Raw genomic sequence first — 26,081 nt, forward strand, 5'->3', positions numbered from 1 at the left:
TTTTAAAAGAAATAAAAGAATTTTATTCTTCCTTATATTCTAAAGGAGAGGTAGAACCTGGTGACTGTTTTTTTCCTAGTAACTTACCAAAACTAAGCGAAAACCAAAGAAATCATTGCGAAGTGAAAATAAACCAGGGGGATTGTATTGAAATTTTAAAAGAAATGCAATTAAATAAATCACCAGGAAATGACGGTTTAAATGTCGAGTTTTATATTACATTTTGGCAGGTAATAGGTGACCTAGTCTTAAATGCTTTTAATGATGCTATGAAATATAAAGAATTGTCACCTTCACAAAAACAAGCAATAATTACAATTATACATAAGGAAGGTAAAGATCCGATGTTTATTAGCAATTATAGACCAATTTCCTTGCTTAATGTAGATTATAAAATCCTAACCAAAATACTTTCTAAAAGAATTAAGACCATTTTGGATAATATTGTGTCAGGCGACCAAGTAGGTTACTTAACTAATAGGAATATTGGCGATGCTGTAAGAATAATAAACGATATGATTTTTCATACATCAAATTTTAATAAACCAGGATACTTAGTTGCAATCGATTTTGAAAAGGCGTTTGACTCAATTTCACATTCCTTCCTTCAAAGGGTGCTTAAATCGTTTGGTTTTGGGCCGATTTTTAGTAACTGGGTTAATGTTCTTTATACCAACTCGCTGAGTTGTGTCTTTAATGGGGGGAAATCGACCGGTTATTTTGCAATCGAGAGGGGGCTAAGACAAGGGGATCCCCTCTCCCCTTACCTTTTTATACTTTGTATAGAATGTTTAACGCATTGTATTCGTAATGATAATTTAGTAAAGGGTATTCGATTTGGTGAAACGGAAGTTAAACAAATACTTTATGCTGATGATATGACTATATTCGTAGAAGATTTAGATTCAGTATATAGACTAGAATTAATTCTTGAAAATTTTAGGAAGACATCTGGACTTAGGATGAACAAAAATAAAACGTTTATTTTGCCTCTAGGACCCTCTGTAAGCCTTACTCACCCTTTCCCTTTTGGGAAACAAGTTGATATGGTTAAAATTCTAGGTATTGTCTTTTCATTAAATCCTGACGTTGCTGAAGAAATGAATTATAAAGAAATATTAAGCAAAATTAAAAAGTTATTAAATTGGTGGAAACAAAGAGATCTAACTTTGTTTGGAAAGATTCATCTGCTAAAAACATATGCATTTTCTAAATTGATTTATGTAAGTTCTTTAACGCCTATGCCGGAATGGGCTTTTAAAGAAATTGAAGAAATTTGTTTCGACTTTTTATGGCGAGGAAAAGATAAAATTAAAAGAAACACATTGTATCTGGGATATAAACAAGGGGGAATAAAAATGCTCAATTTTAAACTTTTTGTAATGGTACAGAGAGTGATGTGGGTCAAAAGACTGGTAAACGGTGACCAGAAAGTGAAATGGAAAAAATATTTCAAATTTCTGCTAAGACCATTAGGTGGTAATTTAATTTTTTACTGTAATTTTACACCTGATATGATCAATATAAAAATTCCAAAGTACTACCAGGAAATGTTAAGTATTTGGTTTGATATAACTGTGTTCATCAAAAAGGACATAAGTAATAAAAGAAATGAAATTTTTTTCAATAACAGGTATATTAAAAATGAAGGAAAAGCGTATTTTCATGAAAATATTTTCTTAAAAAACACATACAAATTGCACCATATTGTAGATGAACACGGTGAACTTAAATCAAATACTTATTTTAGATCTATGGGTGTAAATGACGACGAAATAGTAACAATTAATGAAATATTTGCACATGTTCCTGTAGAATGGAAAGTCGAATTAAAAAATAATACCTTAGTTGATGGTTTGAAGATTGAATTTATTTTCTTTAAAAATGTTTTCCAGTTTGAGTCAGTTTGTTCAAAACAGCTGTATAGATCATGTATAAACAAGATTGCCGACACTCCTGTCAGTTTTTACAATCTCGAATCGTCATATAACATGTCTGAAAAAGAAATTGAAAAAGTATTTTATCGTCCAAGATTTTGCACATTAGATAATAAGTTAAGAGAGTTTCAATATAAATTATTATACAATATTATCTTTGTTAACCACCATTTATATAGGTTTCGATTTGTATCGAGTAATGAATGTTCTTTTTGCGGTAAAGATGAAGAAACTTATAGACATATTTTTTTACGAATGTGAAATGGTTAAAGTATTATGGAAATTGTGTAGCAATATATTAAAATTTCCGATTCTTAAAAGCTTACAGTGGAAGGATATCCATGTTGGATTAGAAGAGACGACAGAAAATAGACAATTATTAAATCATATCATTTTACTTATCAAATTTTTAATATATCACGGAAGGGGGAATCATAAACTACCAACTGCTGAAGAGATAAAAGTAAAGCTTTTTAAAAGTAAAGAAGAAGAAAAGAAAATTGCTATAGAGCGAAAAACATTAACACAGCACTATAAAAAGTGGGAACACCTAAAAAGCAATTAATTAAGTAGGATGAGGAAGGGATGGCTTTATCCGGTTTGCACACGTGCGGGGTTGGCTGGTCTGTCTGTCACTATAAACTGTCCGCTTTTCTTTACTTTGCATGTCACTTATCTCCTTTCTTTCTTTCTCTTTTTTTTTCTTTTTCTCTCTCTCTCTCTCTCTCTTTCTTTCTTTCTTTCCTTCTTCCTGCTTTTCTTATTTTTTGTATTGTTTTTGTTTGTATTGTCTAATTGTTTTGTGTCTTGTCTGTGTGTGTGTGTGGGGGGGGGTTGGGTGTGAGAGCGATTTCGTTATTTTATGGACGTGTGTGGGGAGTGAGCTCTCGAACCCTTTCCGGTTTTTTTTATATTATAAATTTCATTCAGTTTAATCAATGTCGAGCAATCAATTTTCTGCATAGCTATTGTATGATTTTGTGAATTTATATTGGTTATTAATTGTTGATTTTTGTTACTGAATTTATCCACTGTATATCATATATGTTAATACCATGACATGAACGATTATTTGTATTATGGATAATTATTTGTCTTTTGTGAACAGTGTTTTGTTAATATTGATTTGTAATATTTTACAATGTACCATTACTTTGAACTGAATGATTAATAAATATTATTACAAAACAAAAATCCTGTTCATCGTTTCAAAAAGTGCATAGAATCTGAGCTTTGGGGTCCGGATATCTTTTTTTTTGCTCGCGCTTCGCGCTCGCATCAATTGTTTAGAAAGATACCCATCGCGTTCATGGTCACAAAAAGTGCTTTAGAATCCTCAGGTTTGGGTCGGAATATCCAAAATTTTCACCTCGCGCTTCACGCTCGCATACAATGTTTAGTTCGATAGCCATTCTGTTCATGATTACCAAAAGAGCTAAGAATGTCTAGATTTTAGGTCAGATTACCAAAATATTTCAGCTCGCGCTTCGCGCTTACATCAATTGTTTAGATAGATATGGGTATACCCATCTTGCATGTTCATGGTTACAAAAAGTGCTTTAGAATATCAGGTTTTGGGTCGGGATGTCAAAAAAATTCTGCTCGCGCTACGCGTTCGCATAAAATGTTTAAGTAAATACCCGTCTTGCTTGAGGACCAAAAGTGCTTAGAATGTCTAAATTTTAGGTCAGAATATCATTTTTTTCAGCTCACGCTTCGTGCTTGCATAAAATGTTTGTATAGACACCCATCCTGGTCATCATTCATGTTCATGGGGGCCGCCATTTTTCTAAAAGTACACAAGGGCGCCAAACTCAGGTGGGGCCCACGGGTTGCAAATCCTGTAATGCGTCTGCCTTATTAGATATCTCATCTTGTTTGTAAGGAAAACTAAAACTTCAGACTTTAGTGTGGACTACCCCATAAACAAAAATATGAAGAAAATCAGCTTTTAGCAGCTGACTGGGAAAATGTAGGTGAAAACAGTTTTTCCGCTCCGCCCCTAAATTTTGATGCTTCCGCTGCCAATGCATGCTAATATTCAATATTATTAATCAGCATAGATTTTGTACGGGTACAAAAGACCAACAACAACAAACATGTTTTTCATCAATCCTCTCATGAAAGTAAAAAGATCACGAGTACACAAACGAGCATCAATATCATACAGTGAAATAAAATCACACCGAGAAAAACTCGGCAATGTAATAAAGAAATGAAGAAAGAAACACATTTTACATTTATAAAACGTTCACATGAAACTATGAAATTAAAAGTTGATAAGAAATAAAACAAATACACTAAAATGGAATTAATGAAATAAGTATAGGGGCGCTATTGTTATAGGAACCATAATCTGAAAGAATCGAGTATAATTATGACTACCAGAGTTTAGACTGCAACTGGAAAATGTAGCAAGACTTTTAAAAAAAATAGCTTTTAGATGTACACCAAGCTTACACCGCATAAATTGTCCCACCATCACACAAGGAGCAGTTTATATTATAATAAATGCACGTAATTCAGTTGACAGAAGTGTTACATTTCAAGATGAAATTACCAGGGCCCTGCATGGAACGATTTTTGTTTTAAACAGGGGGTGCTGGTTTAAATTTGACAAACACACAAAAAGGGTTTACACTACAAAATGAAGGCCATGTCAATCACGAGAAAATTGACAAGTCCCCCAAAAAATAACAGAAAAGAAGAGGTTTTGCTACAAAATAGAGGTGATTTTGTTCCAGGAAAAACACGACAAGCGGAGCGCGAAGTTTTTGATATCTCATTAAATTTGAATCAAAAGAAGACGTCTCTTGCGTCTCTAATACCCTTATCAACTCGAATTCATTTGACTTGCTGTGATTAAAAACAAAACCTGTTTTCAAAAGAAAAGATGAGCGCCCCAAAAATGGGAAAAGATTGAGGAATTCAAAATAATTCCTCTTACCGCGCGAAGCGCCAAAGCTAAGACGTTTTATAAAAATAAATTGAGAACAGAAGTGGTATAAAATGCTACTTAGTCACATCAGATTTTATTGTAAAAACTTTAGCCACATTAGATTTCTTTAACTCGCAAAACAGAGTAGATGCGGGTATGTGCAGGGAGGAAATAATTCTTCCCGCGAATGGCGTTGAAGCTCTGAATTTTATGTCTCTGAAACTTTAACCTGCTCTAATTACGAAGCAAAATGTAGCTCAAAATGTGAAAGGGATGATGCCCAGATGATGCAAGCTTGAAGAGGGACTTTTCCTTTCCCATGCACGCGAAGCACGGAAACTTCTGTAAGTTATTTTGGAAGAAAAAAAATTGTGTAATTTTGCTCATAATATTAAGCGCTTCCTTTTGTATGATTAAGAAACTTCTGTGATATTCAAAATTTCAAATCAACGGCGCAAAACAGGACAGGAGATGGATGTGCAGTGATATAAGAATAGAGTTTCATCGTACCAACGTTTGCATATATAGCACGGCACAAAATCAATGCTCCCTCTTTGAGCAGATACTTTGCCAAAAAATTGCTTGCTGAAAAGCGGAAGAAATAGCATTTGGGGACTTTGGGGTCGAGTGACGGTAAAAATGTTTACCCGCTCTGAACAGAAGAGCCGAAATGTTGTGTCAGTGCAATTAAAAAATACTTCTCATACTCTTTACACCCGTGTTAACTTTATAATTTCTAGCAAGAATGCGATTCCCATGGCCGGGAAGGGGAAAAACGGAGTTGAAAACAAAGGTGTGGGAAACAAAGGGGAAGGCAAGTTTGATATTTTTCCAGCGCAAAGCGCGGAAGCAAAATTTTGTATGAAGAGAGAGAACATCTCGTTTAGGTTTTTATTCTTTTGACAAATAAGAAAGAAAAAACAATAAAGCTATACCCTTCTTCCTACGCTTTTTCTTTTTCTCCCTTTTCCCCTTCTTTTTGGGGGCGTTTTTTTTTTGGCCCCCTGGCTGGCTACGCGCCTGTGTTTAAACGCATGTAGTGAATCAAGCCTTTTTTTGGCACCATGCTATTCTTCGCAAAATATCGAGTGGTAAATAACAGAATTTTAGATTTCTTTTTCATTTTCACAATAGTCTACTCTATCAAGATTCGAGTTAAACATGCTTGTTTAATGTTTGTACACCGATAAAGGCGGTTCCAATTTTAACATGTACAGAGGAGAATCCAATTTGAGCATTTTGGTAAGGCACCATGCTATACTTCTCTGTACACGTTCAAATTGGAACCGCGGCAACCGCCTTTATCGCTGCGGCAGAGATTTGGCCGCGCGCGCGCCGATGCCTGCCATAGAAGGGGCGGGGCTTGGGCGAGCATGGAAGGAAGAAGATCGTCTATCGGGTTCGGGGGGGGGGGGTGGGGGTCGCTTCGCTGGGTCACGTGACTTCGTTACGAAAGATGGAGGAGAGGGGAGTTAAGAAGAAAAAAGATGTAAAGAAAGAACGATGAACAGGGGAGAGGTGGAGATTTGTAATGAAAGTTTAGATCAAATTTGTTTTTGATGAAGTGAAGTTTAAGATCAAATTTGTATGTAAACATTGCGTGGTTGTATTCATTTTATTCTTATTTTATTTTTAATCTATTCATTAATGAATGAGAGAGAGAGAAAAAAAAGAGAGGGAGGTGGAGATAAGTGAATAAGAGGGATGGGGAATGAAAATTGTTTAATATTAGTTTGAAATCACATTTGTAATGAAAGTTGAAAAAAAAATGAAGGAATAATGTAAAGAAAGTTTAAAGTTCTTTTCTTTTAATTAAATGTAGTTTGAAAATTAATTGTTTGCATTTAAACAGTACTTTGACTGTGTGCTCATTGCATTCATTTCGTTCTTTTTTAAAATTTATTTATGAAGGAGAAAGGATTGGTAGAAAGAAAGGTAGAAAAGTAATTTAGAAAGAATGAAGAAACCAATAAAGTCAAAGAAAGGGGAAGGATGGAAAGAAGTAACTAAAGAAATTAATTAAGCAATTAAGTAATTAAGAAAGAAAGGTGGAAATTAAGAAAGAAATAAAGAAATTAATAGGAAATATTACAAGAAATTTATGAAGAAAGAAAGAAAGTGAGGAAGATGTTACGAAAATATTGAGGTCGGGAATAAAGACAACTGAAAAGAAAGAAAGAAAGAAGGAAAGAAATAACAAGGGATAGTAATTAATCTTAAATCAATCAAGAAAGTCATTAAGGAAGAAATAAAGGAATAAAGAAAAAGTAGTTGGAAAAGAGCAAAATAAAGAAGTAATCAAAGACTAAATATAGGGGGGGGGGAGAAAAATGATGAAAGAAAGAAATTAAGAAGAGTTTTTTTTATAAACAAGCAGTTTGATGACATCAAATTGAATTGAATTTTATTTGATTTTTTTTTGCCCTTTTCGTTATCTTCATGTATTCCTTTACGTATATTTCAATATTTATTCTATCCTAACTTTTTGAGGGGTCCACATTTTACAAGCTTTGCTTTTCAGTGGACCCCTCCATTCTTCTCATGATATATAATTATATTGATTTAATTATATTGATTATATTGATTTAAATTTGACATGCATGTTAATTTATATTTGAATCACTTATTGAATATGTATATCATTTATTCAATGTTGAATTTTGTTCATGCTTTTATTTCAATTGAAATAATTTATCTTGTATTTATTTGTATTATGTTGAAGAATTAAAATAATTGAATTGAAAAAATTAAATTGAATATTTCTTGTTGGTATTTCTTGTTGTATTTTATTCAATCTTTTTATTTGTACACCCATACAAATACATACACCCATACATACTTACACAATACAAACATTCATCCTTCCTTTCTTCATTCATTATTTTATTTTATTTGGGGGGGCATCCTATTTTCTTCTCTATTGATTTGTTACTTAAAAATAATAATTTTTCTAGATAAATGATGTAACCTTCCAAAATATTTTGTGGTAGTTTATTCATGAATTGAGTTTTTTCAACAGTCATGCATTTGTGAGTGTGGTAAAAGGCTGTAAGCCACATTTTCACTACTGAATGATATGCGCCATAGAAGCTTAAACAACAACTAAAAGGTCGTAAGTCGCAGTTGTGAAAATAATTTTTCTAAACAAAGTCATATGGATTGGAGTGTGTGTGGTAAAAGGTTGTAAGCGACAATTAGACTAAAAGGTTCAAGTAATATTTGTGCAAAAAGGTCATAAGTCACATTTACACTAAAAATGTCACATATCCCATACTGCTTAAAGGTTTTTAAAAAAATCTCAAGCAAGTCCAAATGTTACAAACTTCTCATTTGATTATTAACCTATTCATTTATTTACAAACTTATTTCAAAAAGAAATATTGCATTTCTTTTTCACTTACTCTTTGCTCTCTCTCAAAAGAACCCATACTGCTCAAACTTTGCAGATCTCTCCTCTGCCCCATTCCTTTCAATCTCATCCTTTCTCATCCTCTCCCTGCATTGTCCACGAAATATTACTTGGTTTTCCCTCTGCTTTTGACAAGGGCTTGGGACCTTCAAAACATCAACCAATTTTCAATACAAATTGCCAGAAATAAACAATTCGAAGAAAGTTGGTTGTTTTGGCAGCATTAAAAACAAACTAGTTGACATTATCACACTAGTTTTAAGAGACCATTCCACCAGGTCATCGCAGGTGATGCTCAACATATTTAATATGGAACGTCACAAGGATACCCGTGAACGATCGGAAAATAAATAGTCACCTTAGGAGTTGCTTGTCTAAGGTACAGTACTTTGTTGTATCCCATCCAACATTTTTTTTTTTATATGTTTAATTTTGACCGAAGTCCGTTGTACATTCCACTAAGTCCTCAATGCTTATCCATCATGGATATCGTACTATAGCACTGAGACGTCGTGAATGCCGATATAACTTGAGTCACCACTCGAGATGCTCAATGATTACAAGAACCAGAGCTCCTCGGGGTACTTCGTGGCGGTGAAAATGAGTTTCTATCCAATTTTAGCCAATCATCCATCGGTCCATTTCTCAGAAACTGCTGAAGTATCTCTTCTGCTTTTGTAGTTGTCATATTGAATGCATTGTTTGCAAAATTGCTGAAATACTCGCTACACTCCACTTGATCTTTGCTAATCTGCTGCCGCTGTTGTCACTCTCCTCTAATATGCTTCCTCTATTCTGTATCTTCCACATGGCTTTCACTGGAAATCCTGTCCTTTTTTTTCAATGAATGTATGACCCTGTTTTCATCTGTTCTGATGTAATAATCTATGAAGCTCTCCACGGTCCTCTCTCTACAATATGGTTTTGTTTTCTCTCTCCTCAAATCTTAACAATTGTCATTGTTCTGTATCTTCTCGTTCCTCCCGGTTTCTCATAGGTGTGTTCTTTTAAATCTATAACATGGACGTCATTCGTGCCTGACTGGTCCAATGATTCATAATATACCTAGCTGCCCTCATACTTGTGATCACGCTGTAACAGGTGGAGCGTTGTGGCCCAGTGGATAAGTCTTCTGACTTTGAAACAGAGGGTCGTGGGTTCGAATCCCAGCCATGGCGTAATTTCCTTCAGCAAGAAATTTATCCACGTTGTGCTGCACTCGACCCAGGTGAGGTGAATGGGTACCCGGCAGGATTAATTCTCGAATGCATGAGCGCTGAAAGGCAGCTCGAGCTAAAGCCGGGGTAATAATAATAATAACAACGCGCCTCGGAATAGAATATTTCTAGATAGATGGCGCTATATAAATGCCTATTATTATTATTATTATTAACAGGTCTTGTTTTTCATCCAGCAGGAGGTCTGAATCCCCTTTCCCATTGGCATAGATGCTTCCAGTAGGTGGCGTTGGTTTAGTTGCCAGCAACCCGAAAATGAAGTGGTGGTACTGTATTATTGTAGCAACATGTCCATGCTGGCCATACACTATCTTTCAAAAGTTTTGAGATTTTAAGTTGTTCCCTGCCGTCTTAATGAACATATTACGTCCTCATTTACATTGCTCTAGTCCTTCTTTGCTTTCTCCTCCTCAGCTTTCAACTTTGCTAGTCGCCGTTCTGACATCATTGTCTTCCACTCAGCCAAGGGTTGGTTCTGGGATCTCTTGCAATACCAGCTGCCGTAATATTGGGTGTGATGCTCTTGATCCCTTGGTTGATGGCACTGGCTGCAAACAATCGGACCTTTCCGGGGCTTGTACACCTTGGTTGAAACCTGGCCTTCTCGTCGTTGCTGTGCTCTGCGCTTCCTGTTGTAATGGGTGGACTTCGGGAGTGATGAAGGTGGTGGTGGACTCGGTTGTGCTGCCCGCCAGTTAGGAGGTGTAGGCTGGATGGACCGGAATCCAGGGAAGGAGACTGTAGATGGGGCAGGGGTGGATACAGAGGTTGTTGGTACGGCCAGTACAGGAAGCAGAACAACTGTTGGTCGTGCTATTGGTGCCTTCATCTTTGCCTGACCGACTGTGTTGGAAATCGTCGGGGACTGGACAGGCCTTTGGATGGGAAGTGGTGGCAAGGCAGGTGGTTTCTCCTTTGGTGGCGGCACAGATCTGCGGGCAGTCTTGCTAGGTCTAGGTGCAGAAGCTCCCTGTGCACTTCTCTCCTCACCTCTGGACCTCCGCTTATGCCTATACAAGAAGAACAGAACAATGGAATAAGAAAATGATGAGACACAAATGATAAGATAAGCTTGATTTCATAGGGAGACAAATTGACTACAGATACAATCCAATGATATATCAAAAATACTTTGTAATACCAAAAATACATTTTGATACAATTAAAGACATAATTTCCTACTACTGAAAATTTTAATAATTGCAGATTTTAACAAAAAAATCTTGCTCTCATTGTATGAGAGCATGTTGATTAATCTGTAATAACTGTAACTGGGTGTTGGAGGTGACACAAATAGAGGCAAGGACCCTACTTCTGATGTTCCTGTAGTCACGTACGATTCTTCCACTACTAGTTAAGTTGCTTTAATTATAAGTTGATTGATATAAACAAAGATTAGACAAACCAAAAATTAATGGAAAAAAAAATTGAAGATGCATATCACGCACAGTAACATTTATGAAAAAGTTTATGTCGATACTTCTAATATTCTATATATCTAATTTTCTAGCAAAATTGGACAAAGAGGAAGCTCTTGATTGCATCAGTTTCAATCACCAAGAATACAAAATAAAGAGTTGAATGTACATACCTTTGTGTGCCTCTGGCTTTATCCCTTGGGGAATCGGGTGCCCGGGAGACAGTTGCTGGTGCTGTTCTCCGGATCCCAGGGGAAGTGGGTGGTGGTGAATCTGGAGCACGCGATACTGTTGCAGGTGCCTTGGACGTGTGGGATCTGTCTGTCCGTGGTTTTGCTGTTGATATAGTTAAAAGGTAAAATACAACTTACTTTTATTGTTGGGAAGTCAGTGAGAAGCTCTATTATTGGGTTTTGGCAAGTTTATTCAATTGTTATTATGGAATATGTAACTTGGCAATGATACATCAACACACGAAATGATACAATGACAGATGAAGAAGTGATGTAATGAAAAGATGCAACGTTATCAAACGCAACATTAACGGTGATCGAACTGTAAAACATCTGAGCTGTAGTGCAAGCTCCTATTTGCCACTAGGATCTGTGATATGTTGTGGAAATGAAGCCCTTGGCCGGTATTCCATTAAAAGTATTGATTTTGTATGTTTTTTTTTTACTTAGCATTTTACTTGGCTATAAAACAAAATGCTTGAACTCGTATTCAAATCAATTCTAAGTATTTTACTTCAAGCCAAATTTAAGAAAAATTCTTACTAATAACCATTGTGACTTCATAAAATTTGAGCCAAATAACATGCAATGTACGAATCCATCTGTGAGTAAAATGTATGACTGCGCGTTTCAAGTTTGTAAACTGCACACAATCCAGACTTAAGTCTGGTAGGAGGCTTATTTAGATTTAGGCAACAAAATATGCAATTGAATAGATGGATAAGTATATTTCTTAAACAAAATACCAAGTAAAATACTTAAATTTTGGCTTTAAATTTAAGTATCGAATTGATTAACAGCCCTGAAAATACAACTATTTTGTGCTTTGAAAGAGTAAAAATGAACTGACCAAAAAAAAACACATTTAAAGATATGAATATGAACATATATTGCAAATACTTACTGCTGACGTCCTGTGCTACTGGTTGCTGGCTTGACACTGTCGAGGAACGTTGGGATGAAGCAGGCCTTACTCCAAACTCTGGGGGTGGCTGAGTCGGGTCCTCTACGTCCTCTTCTTCCCAACGTCCTACCTCCTCGCCATCATCATCTCCTTCAACCATGCCTTCATCAGGATGCATGGGAAGGAGCTCCTCGTTGGTCTGATTGAAGAGATATTCCAGGCCGATAAGCTCCCCTGTAATGAATGAATGAATTGATAGAAAGGAATAAAAATTCTGGGAATAAAACAAGTTTATACTATTCATTTCATCACAGTGGCATACAGATTGGGGGCTTGGGGGTAAAAAAAGTGTCGCTAAGGTGAGCACATAATACACCCACCTGTAACGCGGAAAATGGAGTTATTGGTCAAACAAGAAAAGTGGAAGGTGGCGACTTCACCATTGATTTTCTGACCTTAAAAATCAATAGAATTGCTGATATCTATGCTAGTATCATACACACCAAATTAAATGAGCCTAGATTAAGTTAAACTGAAATTATCCCGTTTACAAGGACTGCAGAAGGGCAAGATGAAAATATGTCACTGTGACCTTGACCTTTGACCTCAAAACCAATAGGCTTCCTGGGATCCATGCTAGTATCATACACACCAAATTATATGAGCGTAGGTTAAGTTAAACTGAAGTTATCGTGTTTACAAGGAAATGTTGACGGACGGACGGACACCAAGCGTGATACCATAATACGTCCCATCAAAGACGGGCGTATAAAAATTCATGACCAAGAAAAAAAGATTCACGACCAAAAAAAAAAGAAAAGGAAAGAGAGAGGGTGAAATATGATATTATTTTCTGAATATCGCAAAATTTGATTTTTGAAATAAAAATGAGGAAATTTTTGTTCGCAAGCTTCGCTAGATTGCAACTTTTTATTAATTTTACGCAATACGACATATCTACCCCCTCAAATTTTTCAGCTCATTACGCCACTGTTCCATCATTTCATTTTATATTATATGAACACTTTAAAATTCTATGGAGTATTGATATACTTCACAGACTATTGGGAGTCACATTTGATTGGACTATATTTAGAAAATAAATTGGCATACCTGTGTATTCCAGGGGTGCAGTCAGTGAAGGGTTGAGCTTCCATCCGAAAAGCTTCTCGGTCAACCGGTTGACATCAAACTCATTGTAGGTGCCATATGATGCGTGAGAAGGCGCAGTGGCAGCTTCAGCATCCCTTGCACGATCGCAGTTCCATCTATGTACCCCCTCAAGAAGGTAGGCCTGGAAGTGGACGTTGTTGGCCGATGTCCCTGAACAATAAAATGAAGAAAAGTATTTTGAATTTATTATGAAATGTATCCATCCATCGCCAGTTACTTCCAATACAGAAGTGGAATGTAGACAGAAACCTGTAGAAATAAAGACAAGCAAAATAGTTGCATAATGTTGTAGCATCAGCATGATCTAACATTGAAAGATCTGTCATTACATTTCACTTGTCTTACATACAATGTGATACAGGACATGAACTTACCAGGGATGAACCGGCTCATGTGGAGATGGAAGGACTCCAATGATGATAACCCTCTAGCACATCTGTACACAGGCAATGTGATGCCACCTTTCACCGTCTCTCCTGTCTTGGTGTAGAGCTGCACCTCTGGTGGATCTTGGATGCAAGCGATGTGCTTCTGCTGTGAGTCCCAAATCTCCCACACTCTGTCGGAGTCAAAGAGGGGAAAACCGTGTGTGTTATGTCCTCCCTCACCATCCAAGGAAGCCAAGAGATCTCCGATGAGTTTGGTAGTCTCCTCCGTTCCTCTGGTCACTCGTCTGCAGTGTCGAGCCATCTCCTTCCTTTCGAGGTGCTTCAGGATGACCTCATCAGAAGTTTCAGCGATGCATTGGTCCCTGAGTTCACCTTTCTTTGCAGCGATGAGTTGATCCAGGTCATCTGCGCTCCATGCAAAGATACAGTCTGACAACCGTCTCAGAAAGAACGGGTAGAGCTGGTGTTTGGTGCTGGTGCATCCTCTAGCAAGCCTCCTCATGAAGTGCCAGATGTCGAGTCGGACAGGCATGTCTGGCCACTCCCTGAAGATCATGGAGTCCGCACCACAGCAGCCTCTGTCCACGTACAGAAGCTCTGGTCTAGGTTGGCCCGCTGCTGCATACCGTCTCTGGATGCCCTTAATCATCTCATCGAGACTGGCTCCCTCACCAACAGTCATCACGGACATCAGAACTTGTCCAGACTCGTTGCCAACGTTGGTTGCCCATGCAGCAGTCCCTGCTGACTCGCCTCTCAGTTTCCTTGTGATCTGTGACAAAAAGATGATAAATCGAATTTTAATTCATCTCAATGGAATGAATTTCAATTACATTTGCATATAGATATATATAAGTATAAGAAATGGGGGAAGTAATAAACAATAATAAAAAGGACAGGGATTACCATTATCCATCATGTCTTAATTTTAAATCCAGAAAATTAAATGCACAAGCAGAATGTTTTTTTTTCAGTCACAACTTTACCACACAAGCAAACATGTTAGGTGCCATTTATGGACTAAATTACACTCAATAGTATAAAAAGAAACATGATAGAATTTCTGGAGGAAAAAAAATCACTATTAATATGCAATCATATTTCAAAACATGGAAAATTAAATAAACAAATTAACGAAAGATTTAAACAACATAAATAAGTAATAAGAAAGTCATGAGCATTTAAATTGTGACATCACTAGTGTTATGGACATCCTGAAAAGGGCAATGCCACCAAGATATGTGATGTCACACTTGTACAAGCCAACTCCCCTCCCCCATTCATAGTGTACATATTTTACTTCAATTTTTAAAAGTCTATGCATAGATCTCAAGCCTGTTACACAAAGGTAGCAATAGATTATAGGCTTGATTTTCATGATTGATTGCACATTGTAGTCAAGCAATCAATCGTAAAGAAATTCTTCTACGATCATTGCTGAGCTTTGTGTTACGGGTACCAGGTGTTCTTTTCATGGTTGGGCAGTTTACAAAAAATACATCATGGTCTAAGAGTTTGTTCAACCTTTAGAGAGAGCAGAAAATAAATGTTTTTGAGTATATTTCTTGTGTTGAAAATTGGAGACTTGTTCAAAGGTGACATCATAAATATTTAATAGTTGTATTGCCAATATTTTGTATTTGCCAATAGTTGTATTGCCAATATTTTGCCTCCAACGAAGATTCTGCTAGGATCGAAAGCTTAGGCCCCTTTTGACTCTCTAATTTACTTCATTGGCTCTCTTTTATTAGATAAGCAGTTTTCAGCAGCTTTTTTCTGCCAATATTTAAATGCTCAGAACTTTCCTGCTGTTCTCAAAAATTCATCAATTTTATTCTTTAATTTATATGTTTTCTCACAACATCCTTCTTTTATAATACTAATCCACTTGCTACAGTTGATTATATAATATCAACTGAAGGACACATTTCTACTCACCTTCTTGGACGAGTCCACCTTCAGAATACGGCCGAATACAGATGTGATGCTAGCCTTCACTTCATCAATGCGCTCCAGCACATCGTTGCAGTACACCGTGAGGAGCCAATGATACGTGGGAAGAGAAGGCATGGCGGGTGGTGGTGGGCAGTTTGGTTGATCGATGAGGCCCCTCTCACTGGCATTGAAGAATTCCTCAACCGCAGAACAATAGAAGGCAGTCTTTGCAAGCCAAGCATCGGTGTGGACCTCTTTGAGCTTGCGGATCATCTGGAATGGTCCGTTGCCAAGTGTCCTGTCCCGCAGCATCACAACAATTTTCTTGTCACAAGCACCTCTGTAGCAAAAAGAAATTTAGGAATCAGTATATCAGTGCAAATTTCCATCTGTCATAGGATTTGGAAATATTTTGTTTAACATTGCATTTCAAATTACAACCCAGCATGAACCATTTCTATCTGAAAAAGCAGAGCAGTCTCGGGTGCAATGAAGTATAAGTGTGCACGAACCTGCATGTGAGCACCACCGGGAATGACAGCCGGTGAACGGTGTCCAGTTGGTCTAAGATGGGCTTGCTCCAACTGATGAACTTCTTGTGACACCTTCTGCATTCCAGGTACTCAGCACCCATGTTGTAGAATCCATCAATGTCAACGACCTGTTGCACGTGGGAGTAGACACCGGCTAATGTAAGCTCCTGACAGTTGCATTCTTGGTTGGGACAAAGAATCTTCACTCCCCAAAGCTTGTGGGGCATCCACATCAGCAGTTTGGTTGCATAGTAACGTGCTGGCTTGGGAGCTTGGCCTTGGACAAACTGTGGTTCAGGTGGGTAGAACCAAAGTTGGGTTATCCTCTGCATGTCGAATTCAGGCTTCCCGCGGGAGGATTCCTTGAACAAAGCATGTGACACCCACTCGTGGTCATGACATGGTAGTGTCTGCTTCCATCCTTCGGTCAGGAGGTACTCTACAAAAAAATGTGCAAAGAAATTTGTCAGAAACGCACAGCATAAACTTGTCTTAATCTATGAATCACAACATGCTTATAAAAATATGGCAACCTACATAGAAATTGTGAACAAGTGGAGCGCCTCTGGCAGTCGCACCTGCATTCTGCGATTCAATATAGCAGCAGTGCTGATTTTGAAAACTACCATAAAAAAAAATAATAAAAAAAAAACATTCATATAATGAAACAATACTACGTTCATTGACCCTAAATGACATTTGACATTGATCATGTGACCAAAGACTTGTCAGTGATACTTGATTACCCCTATGTCTACAATTCATAGACTATATCCATAAAATTTGAAAGTTATGACAGCAATTCAACAAATACCCCCAAAATGGCCAAAATTCAATGACCTTAAATGACCTTTGACCTTGGATATGTGACCTGAAACTCACACAGGATGTTCAGTGATACTTGATTACTCGTATGTCCAAGTTTTATGAATCAGATCCATAAACTTCTTAAGTTATGATGGTAATTCAACAAATACCCCCAACTTGACCAAAGTTCAGTGACCTCAAATGACCTTTGATCTTAGTCAAAGTGACTTGAAACTCAGGCAGGATGTTCAATAATATCTGATTACCCTTATGGCCAAGTTTCATGAACTAGGTCCATATGATTTCTAAGTTATGCTTTCATTTAAAAAACTTAACCTTCGGTTAAGATTTGATGTTGACGCCGCCGCCGTCGGAAAAGCGGCGCCTGTAGTCTCACTCTGCTGTGCAGGTGAGACAAAAGTGAGATCAGCAGGAAAATTAAGTCCAAGCGAAATAAGGAAAACACAAATTTTCCTTTTATTTCAACCCACAAGAAATATGAAAGAATTTGATTAGGTGAAATAAAAACAACATTTTCCTTTTTTTTTCAACCCACAAGAAATATGAAAGAATTTGATTAGGTAAATGATATGCAGGTATGGTGATGCTGCAGTGATTCTATTATCAAGTAACTCTATACAGACATCATACAGTCATTGTTCACATCACTAATAAATACAATCTCAATAAATGCAGATGTGCATATGTTAACTTTCGAATTGCAGGTGCCAGGGGAGTCAGTCTCTAATAGAAAAACATATATATTAATTTCTAAACTGGCCAGCAAAAGAAAGTACCCACTTCTTTCAAAGGCTGCACACAAAAATTCACCCCATAAAAATAAACAATTTTTGTACACAGGTGTTATTACTAATCACATGCACATAAGCAATTGAATATTGGGTATGTGATTACTAATGGATATTGCACCATACCTGTGTACAAAATTGTTTATTTCTAGGGGTGATTTTTTTTGTGTGCAGCCTTTGAAAGAAGTGGGTACTTTCTTTTGCTGGCCAGTTTATATTCATGTGCTTTCTAAATACTCACAATCACTATATCTCTAGTGCACAGTAACAAAAGGATATTTAGTGGCTGACTTTATGAAATTGATATGGCAGTACATATTTTTGTTGATAAGTTCAATGTCTAGACAAGGAGCAACATCCATTATAAGAATGAACCATAGATACCTGTCTTATCCTCTTCATCTACTGCTGCTCTTTGGCAAGTTGAAGTCACTGTTCCTGATGTAGTGGCTTCTACAGGAAAACAAAATAAAAAGAAGAAACAAGCATTGTTTATTAAAAGAGGAAGATAACAAATTTGTATAAAGCCAAAATATATCAATGAATAAAATGAATGCTCACAATTGCTGCAAAGCTCATTAATTTTTTTTAGACACTAGGTCAGGATATATTAACCAATACAAATACATAAACAGAGCTGCCAACATTGGGATGATAGAATCCAGTAGATTTCGCGGAGGTATGATTTTGTGAGGGAGCGGCGGAACGTTGTCCCACGGATGGGAGTTTTGGGTAGCAAAACACATTAAGAAACAACATTTGATAGTAACCGACAGCTGTCTAAAGTAAACCATCAAAAAAATTCCGATAGATGAAATGCACATTAGAGAGAATTCATGAATTGTCATTGACTATAAAATATACACTTCAGGCAATACAGTAGATTTTTTAACTAATTCATAAAAGAATACATTCAACATGAAAATACCTTTAATTGGCCAGAGGGGGAAGGGGCTGCAGTAGTGGTAAACATGGTAAATGAGCTTTATATGTGGACTGTTGAAAGTCTCTGAGGGATTCCTGTGAAAACTGTCACACAGTCCCATTCTGCTTGAAAAGTATCTTTATACTTCGACAAGTATTTTGTCGTCTTGGTCTTGGATGACTCCATCTCCATGATCTCCATGGTCACTGGCGATGCGATTGTAGTGTGGATAAATGGGACGGGGCGTGCTTCGCACAGCTCAGCCAGCCACTGAGCCAGCGCCAGGCTAGCTCACTCACGAAAGAGAAAATGTTCGAATCCGATCAACCCAAGTGAAAGTAGGCGAAAAAATCTCCACTTTGCTTCTAATTTTTCAGGATTGTCAATAAAATTATTCCTGAAACTGAAAGTCGAGGTGTAAAAGTAATCCACTTGTTAATCCCATCGTTGATCCACAGTTTCAGCTCGAATAAGGCGCACGCAAGCTTACGAAAAATGCCTCGCAGTGCTCGTGAACTTTCCTTCTCGGAGCTTCCTGGCTCAGCGCGGCCGGCTGGAGCCCCGCCGGGGCGCATCGGGGGCCATGTGCATAGAGTACCGCTGAAGAGTTTTCATCACACATTGCAGAACCCGGAAATAAAATGGCTTGTTAGACTACTTCACCAGTCGTTCAGTAAAATTATCTTCATTTACATGGGAAATCAATGTACGATTATACAAAAACTGGTAGAAGTTACTGGGTAAAATGAAAATGTGATAAGGAGGTTCCACGTGGGTGTTCGGGAGTTGAACATGCTAGACTCATTAAACAGTCGTTTGTATAAATTTTACAATTTAACAGCTAAAAATCCTGATTATCCGGGAGATTTTGGCATGGGGTCGGGAGAACGGGAGATTGGATCGCAATCCAGTATTCTCCCGCAGGATCCGGGAGACTTGGAAGCTCTGCATAAATCATTCATAATTCAGAATTGCATCACATTATAATCACCAAACAACTCCAAACCCTTTAAACAGATTAAAAATAGGTATCAGGAGAGGATAAGCATTTTTTCCTTCAGCACACAAGAGATGCTTAGGCAGTGATTAAGCACTCAAGCTATACAAGCACTTGTGTATTATTATTTTCATTATTACTATTACTTACAATATAAGTTACTAGGCGGTACATTTCTTAAGGAACATATATGAAACTAACATCAGAATCCTCATTGTAATCAATTAGTTTTTTCTACTCAGAGGCAATTTTGTGGTACATAAATATCAACTATACGTTTCAGCTTCCCAACAATCTGGAATTCTATTCCGAAATTTGTTCGCACATGCAAGTATCTTTCCCTCTTTAAAAGAAAATTAAAACAATACTTTTATTCAAAATATTACTAATTTTTGCAGCTATGTTACAATATTATAATTTGTTTTGCTTATCTTATACCGTATGTCCGTTTTCTTAATCCATTTACTTTTGTAACCTAAGTTCTCATATATGCTTTGATTATTGTATATACCAAGTAGCCTCCAAATTAGCATTTATTATTTTTAGGAGACTTTAACTCACAAGGCCACTATTGGCTTTATTTTAAGTCCTCCTTTTCGTTTCTCATAATATTACTGTACACAGGCCTAATTATACACGAATATCATTGTATTTATTTTAAGTAGTTTTTTGCATGTTTACATTTTTAAAATACTGATGTATATATTCGAAGTGTATTTTTCTATGTATATATATCTGTACTCATTGCCTTTTTTAGAAATGAATAAATGAACTGAACTGAACTATCATGACATATAGATTCACTTGCAATGTAGTACCAATGATGAGGAGGATGATAAAAATAAAAGAGAGCTTGCTATAAAAGGTGGCATCTATGTATTTTACAATCAATTACATTCATTTACATCAACTCCAATAAAAAGGATTCCCATTATATATATCTGCAAAAACATCCCAATTGAATTCTTTGCATGCCGTTTTGGTTGATTTCAAATTGGAATATTCAGTAACTTCACCATCAATATACAAATATAATGAATGTTTATGAGTGCAATGGACAGAACACTTCATGAGGTGAAAGATGAAATGATCCATTCAACGAGGCGTAGCCGAGTTGAATGGATCATTCATTTCATCTATCACCAAATGAAGTATTCTGTCCATTGCATGAATGAAAAGAACATTCATTATTTGGTTTATATGACACCTAAAAATATATATTTTTCATACGAAATTTATCAATTTCGTTGCAAAATATGCTGTCAGTTGATTGTCACGTACATACATCATGCACGCTGCAAACACCTATTCTTGTAGAGCCTGCAGCTGTGCGCGCATGCAATGGACAAAATCGTATGGATCCAAAATTGCAGTTGATGTCATTGTAAAATGGATTGAATGATCGATATCAAACAACCAATCAAATGACAAGGATCTATCTAGGTGTCATAATTTAGAATAGGTGAAACAGTGAGAAAACTTTATAAGGCCATACCTTGATCTTTATTGGATCCAGTCATTGGAGGTGGTCCACTCAGACTCTGGCTGCATCCTGCTGTCTGGCGCTTCCCCTTCTCTCTTCTTTCCTCATTCCTCTTCTTCTCAACAGCGGCACGCCCTTCGGAAAATGCTGTGAGGTACTCCTTCAGGGCAAACTTGTTGACAGACTGGTCACTCTCTGGGACAAACTTCTCCCCAGTCCGCTCCAAGCTGCATACCAAATCGGCACACCATCCCAGGGCATTCTCCACCAGCCACTTGAAGGTCTGTCCTGGGAACTTGCCAAACTGCACTCTGGAGAAGGCCAGCACAGACAGACGATGACTTGGGTCTCCACCAAGGCGTTGGACCTCCCTCTTGGCCTCCTTCTCAACGTCTCCTGCTGGGCGTATCTTGAATCCCTCTGGTCTGGTGAAGGCTCTGGCTCTCGTTGAATCCCCCAGCCTCAGGACGTTGCCATCGTAGGAGAACGCTGGCTGAAACATGCCTTCCTCCTTCCTTCAAAGACCTGAAAAGAATAAAAGTACTAACACACAAAGACACACACAAAAAAACGAAAATAGACGGACTACAGAACAAGAACAGATAACAAATCGATGGCCAGATGACTTTGGAGATTGCTGCGGAGGTAAAGAAAGAGAACATACCAAAAAAAATATTAGCAGGAAGCAGGAGCCACATTTAACTCTTATGTCCAAGTTTCATGAATCAGATCCATAAACTTTCAAACTGGTAATTCAACAGATTCCCCCACATGGCCAAAGTTCATTGACCTTCGACGTTGGTCATGTGACCTGAAATTCGCACAGGATGTTCAGTGAAACTTGTTTACTATTATGTCCAAGGTTTATGAACTAGACCAATAAAGTTATGATGGTAATTCAACAGATGCCCCCAATTTGCATGGCCAAAGTTCATTGACCCTTAATGACCTTTGACCTTGGTCATGTGACGTGAACTCAAGCAGGATTCGATAATACTTGATTAACCTTATGTCTAAGTTTCATGAACTAGGTCCATATATTATCTAAGTTATGATGACATTTCAAAAACTTAACCTTAGGTTAAGATTTTGATGTTGATTCCCCCAACATGGTCTAAGTTCATTGACCCTAAATGACCTTTGACCTTGATCATGTGACCTAAAACTCAGGCAGGATGTTCAGTAATACTTGATTAACCTTATGGCCAAGTTTCATGAACTAAGTCCATACGCTTTCTAAGTTATGTTGTCATTTCAAAAACTTAACCTTCGGTTAAGATTTGGTGTTGACGCCGCCGCCATCGGAAAAGCGGCGCCTATAGTCTCACTCTGCTATGCAGGTGAGACAAAAATCCAACTCAAATGGTGGAAAATATGGAATTCCAGCTACTTCATGTGACGGCCTCAAAATGCAACCTTTCTTTCTGAATCTTGGGGCCGTTTCATAAAGCTGTTCGTAAGTTAAGAGTGACTTTAAGAACGACTGGTGAACCTTTCTTATGTGCCAAACCATCGCCAATGAATATACCATTTACCACAAGAAAGGATCACCAGTCCTTAAAATCGCTCTTAAATTACGAACAGCTTAAAGGAAAAGTCCAACCCAACAAAAAGTTGATTTGAATAAAAAGAGAAAAATCCAACAAGCATAACACTGAAAATTTCATCAAAATCAGATGTAAAATAAGAAAGTTATGACATTTTAAAGTTTCGCTAAATTTCACAAAACAGTTATATGCACATCCTGACTGGTATGCAAATGAGGAGACAATGACGTCACCCACTCACTATTTCTTTTTTTTAATTATATGAAATATGAAATAATCTAATTTTCCCTCATTGTCAAGTGATACAAGGATTAATTTCTCCCTGAACATGTGGAATTAGCATTGTTTAATACTATATGGTTCAGTCAAGTTGTTCCTTATTGTCAAATCTATAAAAAATGAAATATTGTATAATTCAAACAATAAAAAACAAAAGAAATAGTGAGTGATGGACATCATCGACTGACTCACCTAGTTGTGCATATCACTGTTTTGTGAAAAATAAGCGAAACTTTAAAATGTCATAACTTTCTTATTTTACATCCGATTTTGATGAAATTTTCAGCACTATGCTAGTTTGATTTTTCTCTATCTATTCAAGTCAGCATTTTCCTGGGGTGGACTTGACCTTTAAAGAAACACCCACCTGTACATGTAAAGTGAATGGATGCATTTTTTTCCTTGTTGAATCTGAAATGACTAGCACTGCCACAATTTTCTTCCAAGAAATTCAGAGTCTTTATCTCTCAAATCTTCTGAGAAATTTGACACACTTAATAGTCATAACAAGTGGAGTGCCTCTGGCAGTCTCACCTGAATCACGCGATTCAATATAGCAGCAGTGCTGACTTTGAAAACTACTATAAAATAATTATTCACAAAAAACACCATTCATATGATACAATACTACGTTCATTGACAATAAATGACATTTGACCTTGATCATGCGACCTAAGACTTGTCAGTGATACTTGATTACCCCTATATCCACATTTTATAAACTCTATCTATAAATTTTGAAAGTTATGACAGCAATCTAATACTAATACCTTGGTCACATTTGCTCTACGGCGAGTCGAAAAACAGCCGTTTTATTAATTTTGATTCAAACCACCTGGGACGAATGTTAATTTTACCATTCGATTAGTTCCTGAAAAAACAATCGATTAATCGATTGATCGTCGGAAATCACGTCTCCTAATCCAGTAGTTGACCTACTTGTGAAGACTTCCCGAATAGGGTTTTTCAATTATTGAACATGTAGGGTAGAGTACTATCTGTTCCTTATGAATTGAATTAGGCCTTTTATTCCCCCTTCTTGATTTCTATTTCAAAGAAACTCTATGAAATGGGATTAAAACGTTCACTTCATTGTTCCACTGAAAAATCTATCCCAAATCATTCTTGTATTATGCATCCCTCCAAGTGCAACACCCCTGCATATGAATGAATCCGCCTACAGTCTTGGGTCCAATTTACGTCTCTGTAAACAACTCATTCATGAAGTATTCTTTGAGACAGACGTACCCCCATGTGGTGCTTTTTACTTATTGAAAATTTTCATCCATTGCCCACACCATGCCCCAACCCTCACCTGTGGTAGTGCCCACGATGTTAAAAATATTTTGCGAAATATTTTTCATTTGAATTACCTCTCAGAATTACAATTTCTGATAATTTGAACCTTTAACGGGGTCTGTTTTGGGAGACTAGTCGACATTTGGAATTACGTGATGGTGCGTGTTGGAATGTTATTTTGATTGAGTGAGAGGGATCGAGAGGCCGTGCTAAAAGAGATTGCATTGTTTTGAAACATGAAAGAATTCCCACCGCTATCTTTCTTTCTCTCTCTCACTCACACCATGCTCACACCCACACACAGAGATTGGGGAGGGGTCAATTTTTTCTGGAGTCATGACCTTTAATGGGAACGCACATGGCTTATTCTTTGTCTCCCAGAAGTTTCATTGGCCATTGAATGTCCAATCACATATCGGCTCAAGTCAGCTCCTTGTGTGTGTGTGTGTGTACTTTGTTTTAGGCACACAGACATGGAACCATAGAGTTATTATACACCTATGCATACAATATACATTGTGTATCGAGGGCATGGAAGGCCGGGTGGGATTAAGATATTCAGACCTCTTTCAGGTTGGTGTTTAACTGTGAATGTGATACAATCATTGTTTATGTTTGACGAATTATATCGGTAACATAATTTTCTAAAGCTGTATCAAGTACTTAACAATTGTTATCATTAACTTCATTGTTATCTTGTGATTTTGTTACTATTACTTGAGTAATCGAGTTATCCCAATTGTCTAATCGGGATCTGCCGATTATTCGATTAGTGTAAATTTTGCTAATCGATTAGCGATCGGCGGCAAGCCATTCGAACCATTCGATCAATCGATGTTTACTCCCAGGCTAATATGTAGTTGGACAAAATATGTAAAAACGGCTGTGTTCGACTCGCCGTACGGCCGCCGGAGGATAATGTGACCATGGTATTACCTCCAAAATTGCAAAAGTTCAATGACCTTAAATGACCTTTGACTTTGGTCATGTGACCTGAAACTCGCTTGAGATGTTTAGTGATACTTGATTACTGTTATGTCCAAGTTTTATCAACTAGATCCATACATTTTCAGAGCTGATGGTTATTCAACAAATACCCCAACATGGCCAAAGTCCATTGACCTTTGACCTTGGTCATGTGACCTGAAACTCACATCAGAGATACTTGATACTCTTTACATTTTCCTTCATGTTGGAGAGTACTTAAAAGGTTCCCGTTCGTGTCAGTAAATAAATACTTTCAGCTATAAACAAAATTTTAGGTCGCACTTTGCGCTTGCAAAAGTTATTCATTGCTATGCCCACCTTTTTCATGGTTCAATTCAACTCGCTTTATATTTACTGTCTTTTTTATTAAAATGTGCTTAACCACCTAGTTTTCAGCTCGGATATCTGAATTTGTTTTTTCAGCTCGCGCTTCAGACTCGCTCTATTTGATTAGAGAGAAATGTATTCTATTCATGAGTAACTGCAAACAGTCATTTAGTGCATTAAGTTATCATTCATAATTAGTGTTTATAAGGCAAGTCCAAGAATCCGCGAGCGTTACGTATGGGACATTTCAGAGGCTTTAATGACCTGGAAAATAGTGTTAAATTACTTTGATCAGATTGAATTAGATATCCAGAAGAATAATCATGCAAAAAATGATGAAATATGACCTTGACTTTGACCTTTTAGAGAGAAAAGATGAGCCATTATGTATGGGACGCAGAAAAAAGACAAATTTTTCAACATTTTTTCAAGATCAGAATTCTCTGAAAGTATTTCATTTGACAACTTGTAACTTAAGTCTGATAAGAGTCATAACACTCTAGTGTATCTAAAG

The 26,081-nt window shown here is 37.1% G+C and overlaps 1 protein-coding gene across 3 annotated transcripts; it reads right to left on the bottom strand.

The window, feature by feature from the left end:
* Positions 1-8,507: 8,507 nt before the first annotated feature.
* Positions 8,508-24,182, bottom strand: LOC129281443 (uncharacterized). Of its 3 annotated transcripts, none has more exons than XM_064113269.1 (10): positions 23,725-24,182; positions 21,141-21,765; positions 18,108-18,176; positions 16,087-16,546; positions 15,578-15,914; positions 13,625-14,411; positions 13,191-13,400; positions 12,078-12,311; positions 11,114-11,276; positions 8,508-10,532 (listed from the first exon to the last, which is right to left on the bottom strand). In XM_064113269.1, exons 2-10 carry the CDS (start codon positions 21,628-21,630, stop codon positions 9,908-9,910), a joined length of 3,375 nt encoding a protein of 1,124 aa, XP_063969339.1. In that variant the 5' UTR covers positions 21,631-21,765; positions 23,725-24,182; the 3' UTR covers positions 8,508-9,907. The 3 variants fall into 3 exon arrangements, with proteins under 3 accessions (XP_063969339.1, XP_063969342.1, XP_063969340.1); XM_064113272.1 differs by having other exon boundaries at positions 8,510-10,532; positions 21,141-21,653; positions 23,725-23,947; XM_064113270.1 differs by having other exon boundaries at positions 8,510-10,532; positions 21,141-21,653; positions 23,812-23,898.
* Positions 24,183-26,081: the final 1,899 nt, after the last annotated feature.

This window comes from Lytechinus pictus, chromosome 18 (assembly GCF_037042905.1).
Source record: "Lytechinus pictus isolate F3 Inbred chromosome 18, Lp3.0, whole genome shotgun sequence".
Lineage (NCBI taxonomy): Eukaryota > Metazoa > Echinodermata > Echinoidea > Temnopleuroida > Toxopneustidae > Lytechinus > Lytechinus pictus.

What these genes read in the sequence shown, in the direction of transcription:
- LOC129281443 (XM_064113269.1), bottom strand. Translation starts at nt 21,630, where the DNA reads ATGTTTCAGCCAGCGTTCTCCTACGATGGCAACGTCCTGAGGCTGGGG. An exon ending in TGGATCCAATAAAGATCAAG is followed by an intron (nt 18,177 to 21,140) that starts GTATGGCCTTAT and finishes GTTTTCCTGTAG; the next exon opens with AAGCCACTACATCAGGAACA. An exon ending in AGGTGGACTCGTCCAAGAAG is followed by an intron (nt 14,412 to 15,577) that starts GTGAGTAGAAAT and finishes TTTTTGTCACAG; the next exon opens with ATCACAAGGAAACTGAGAGG.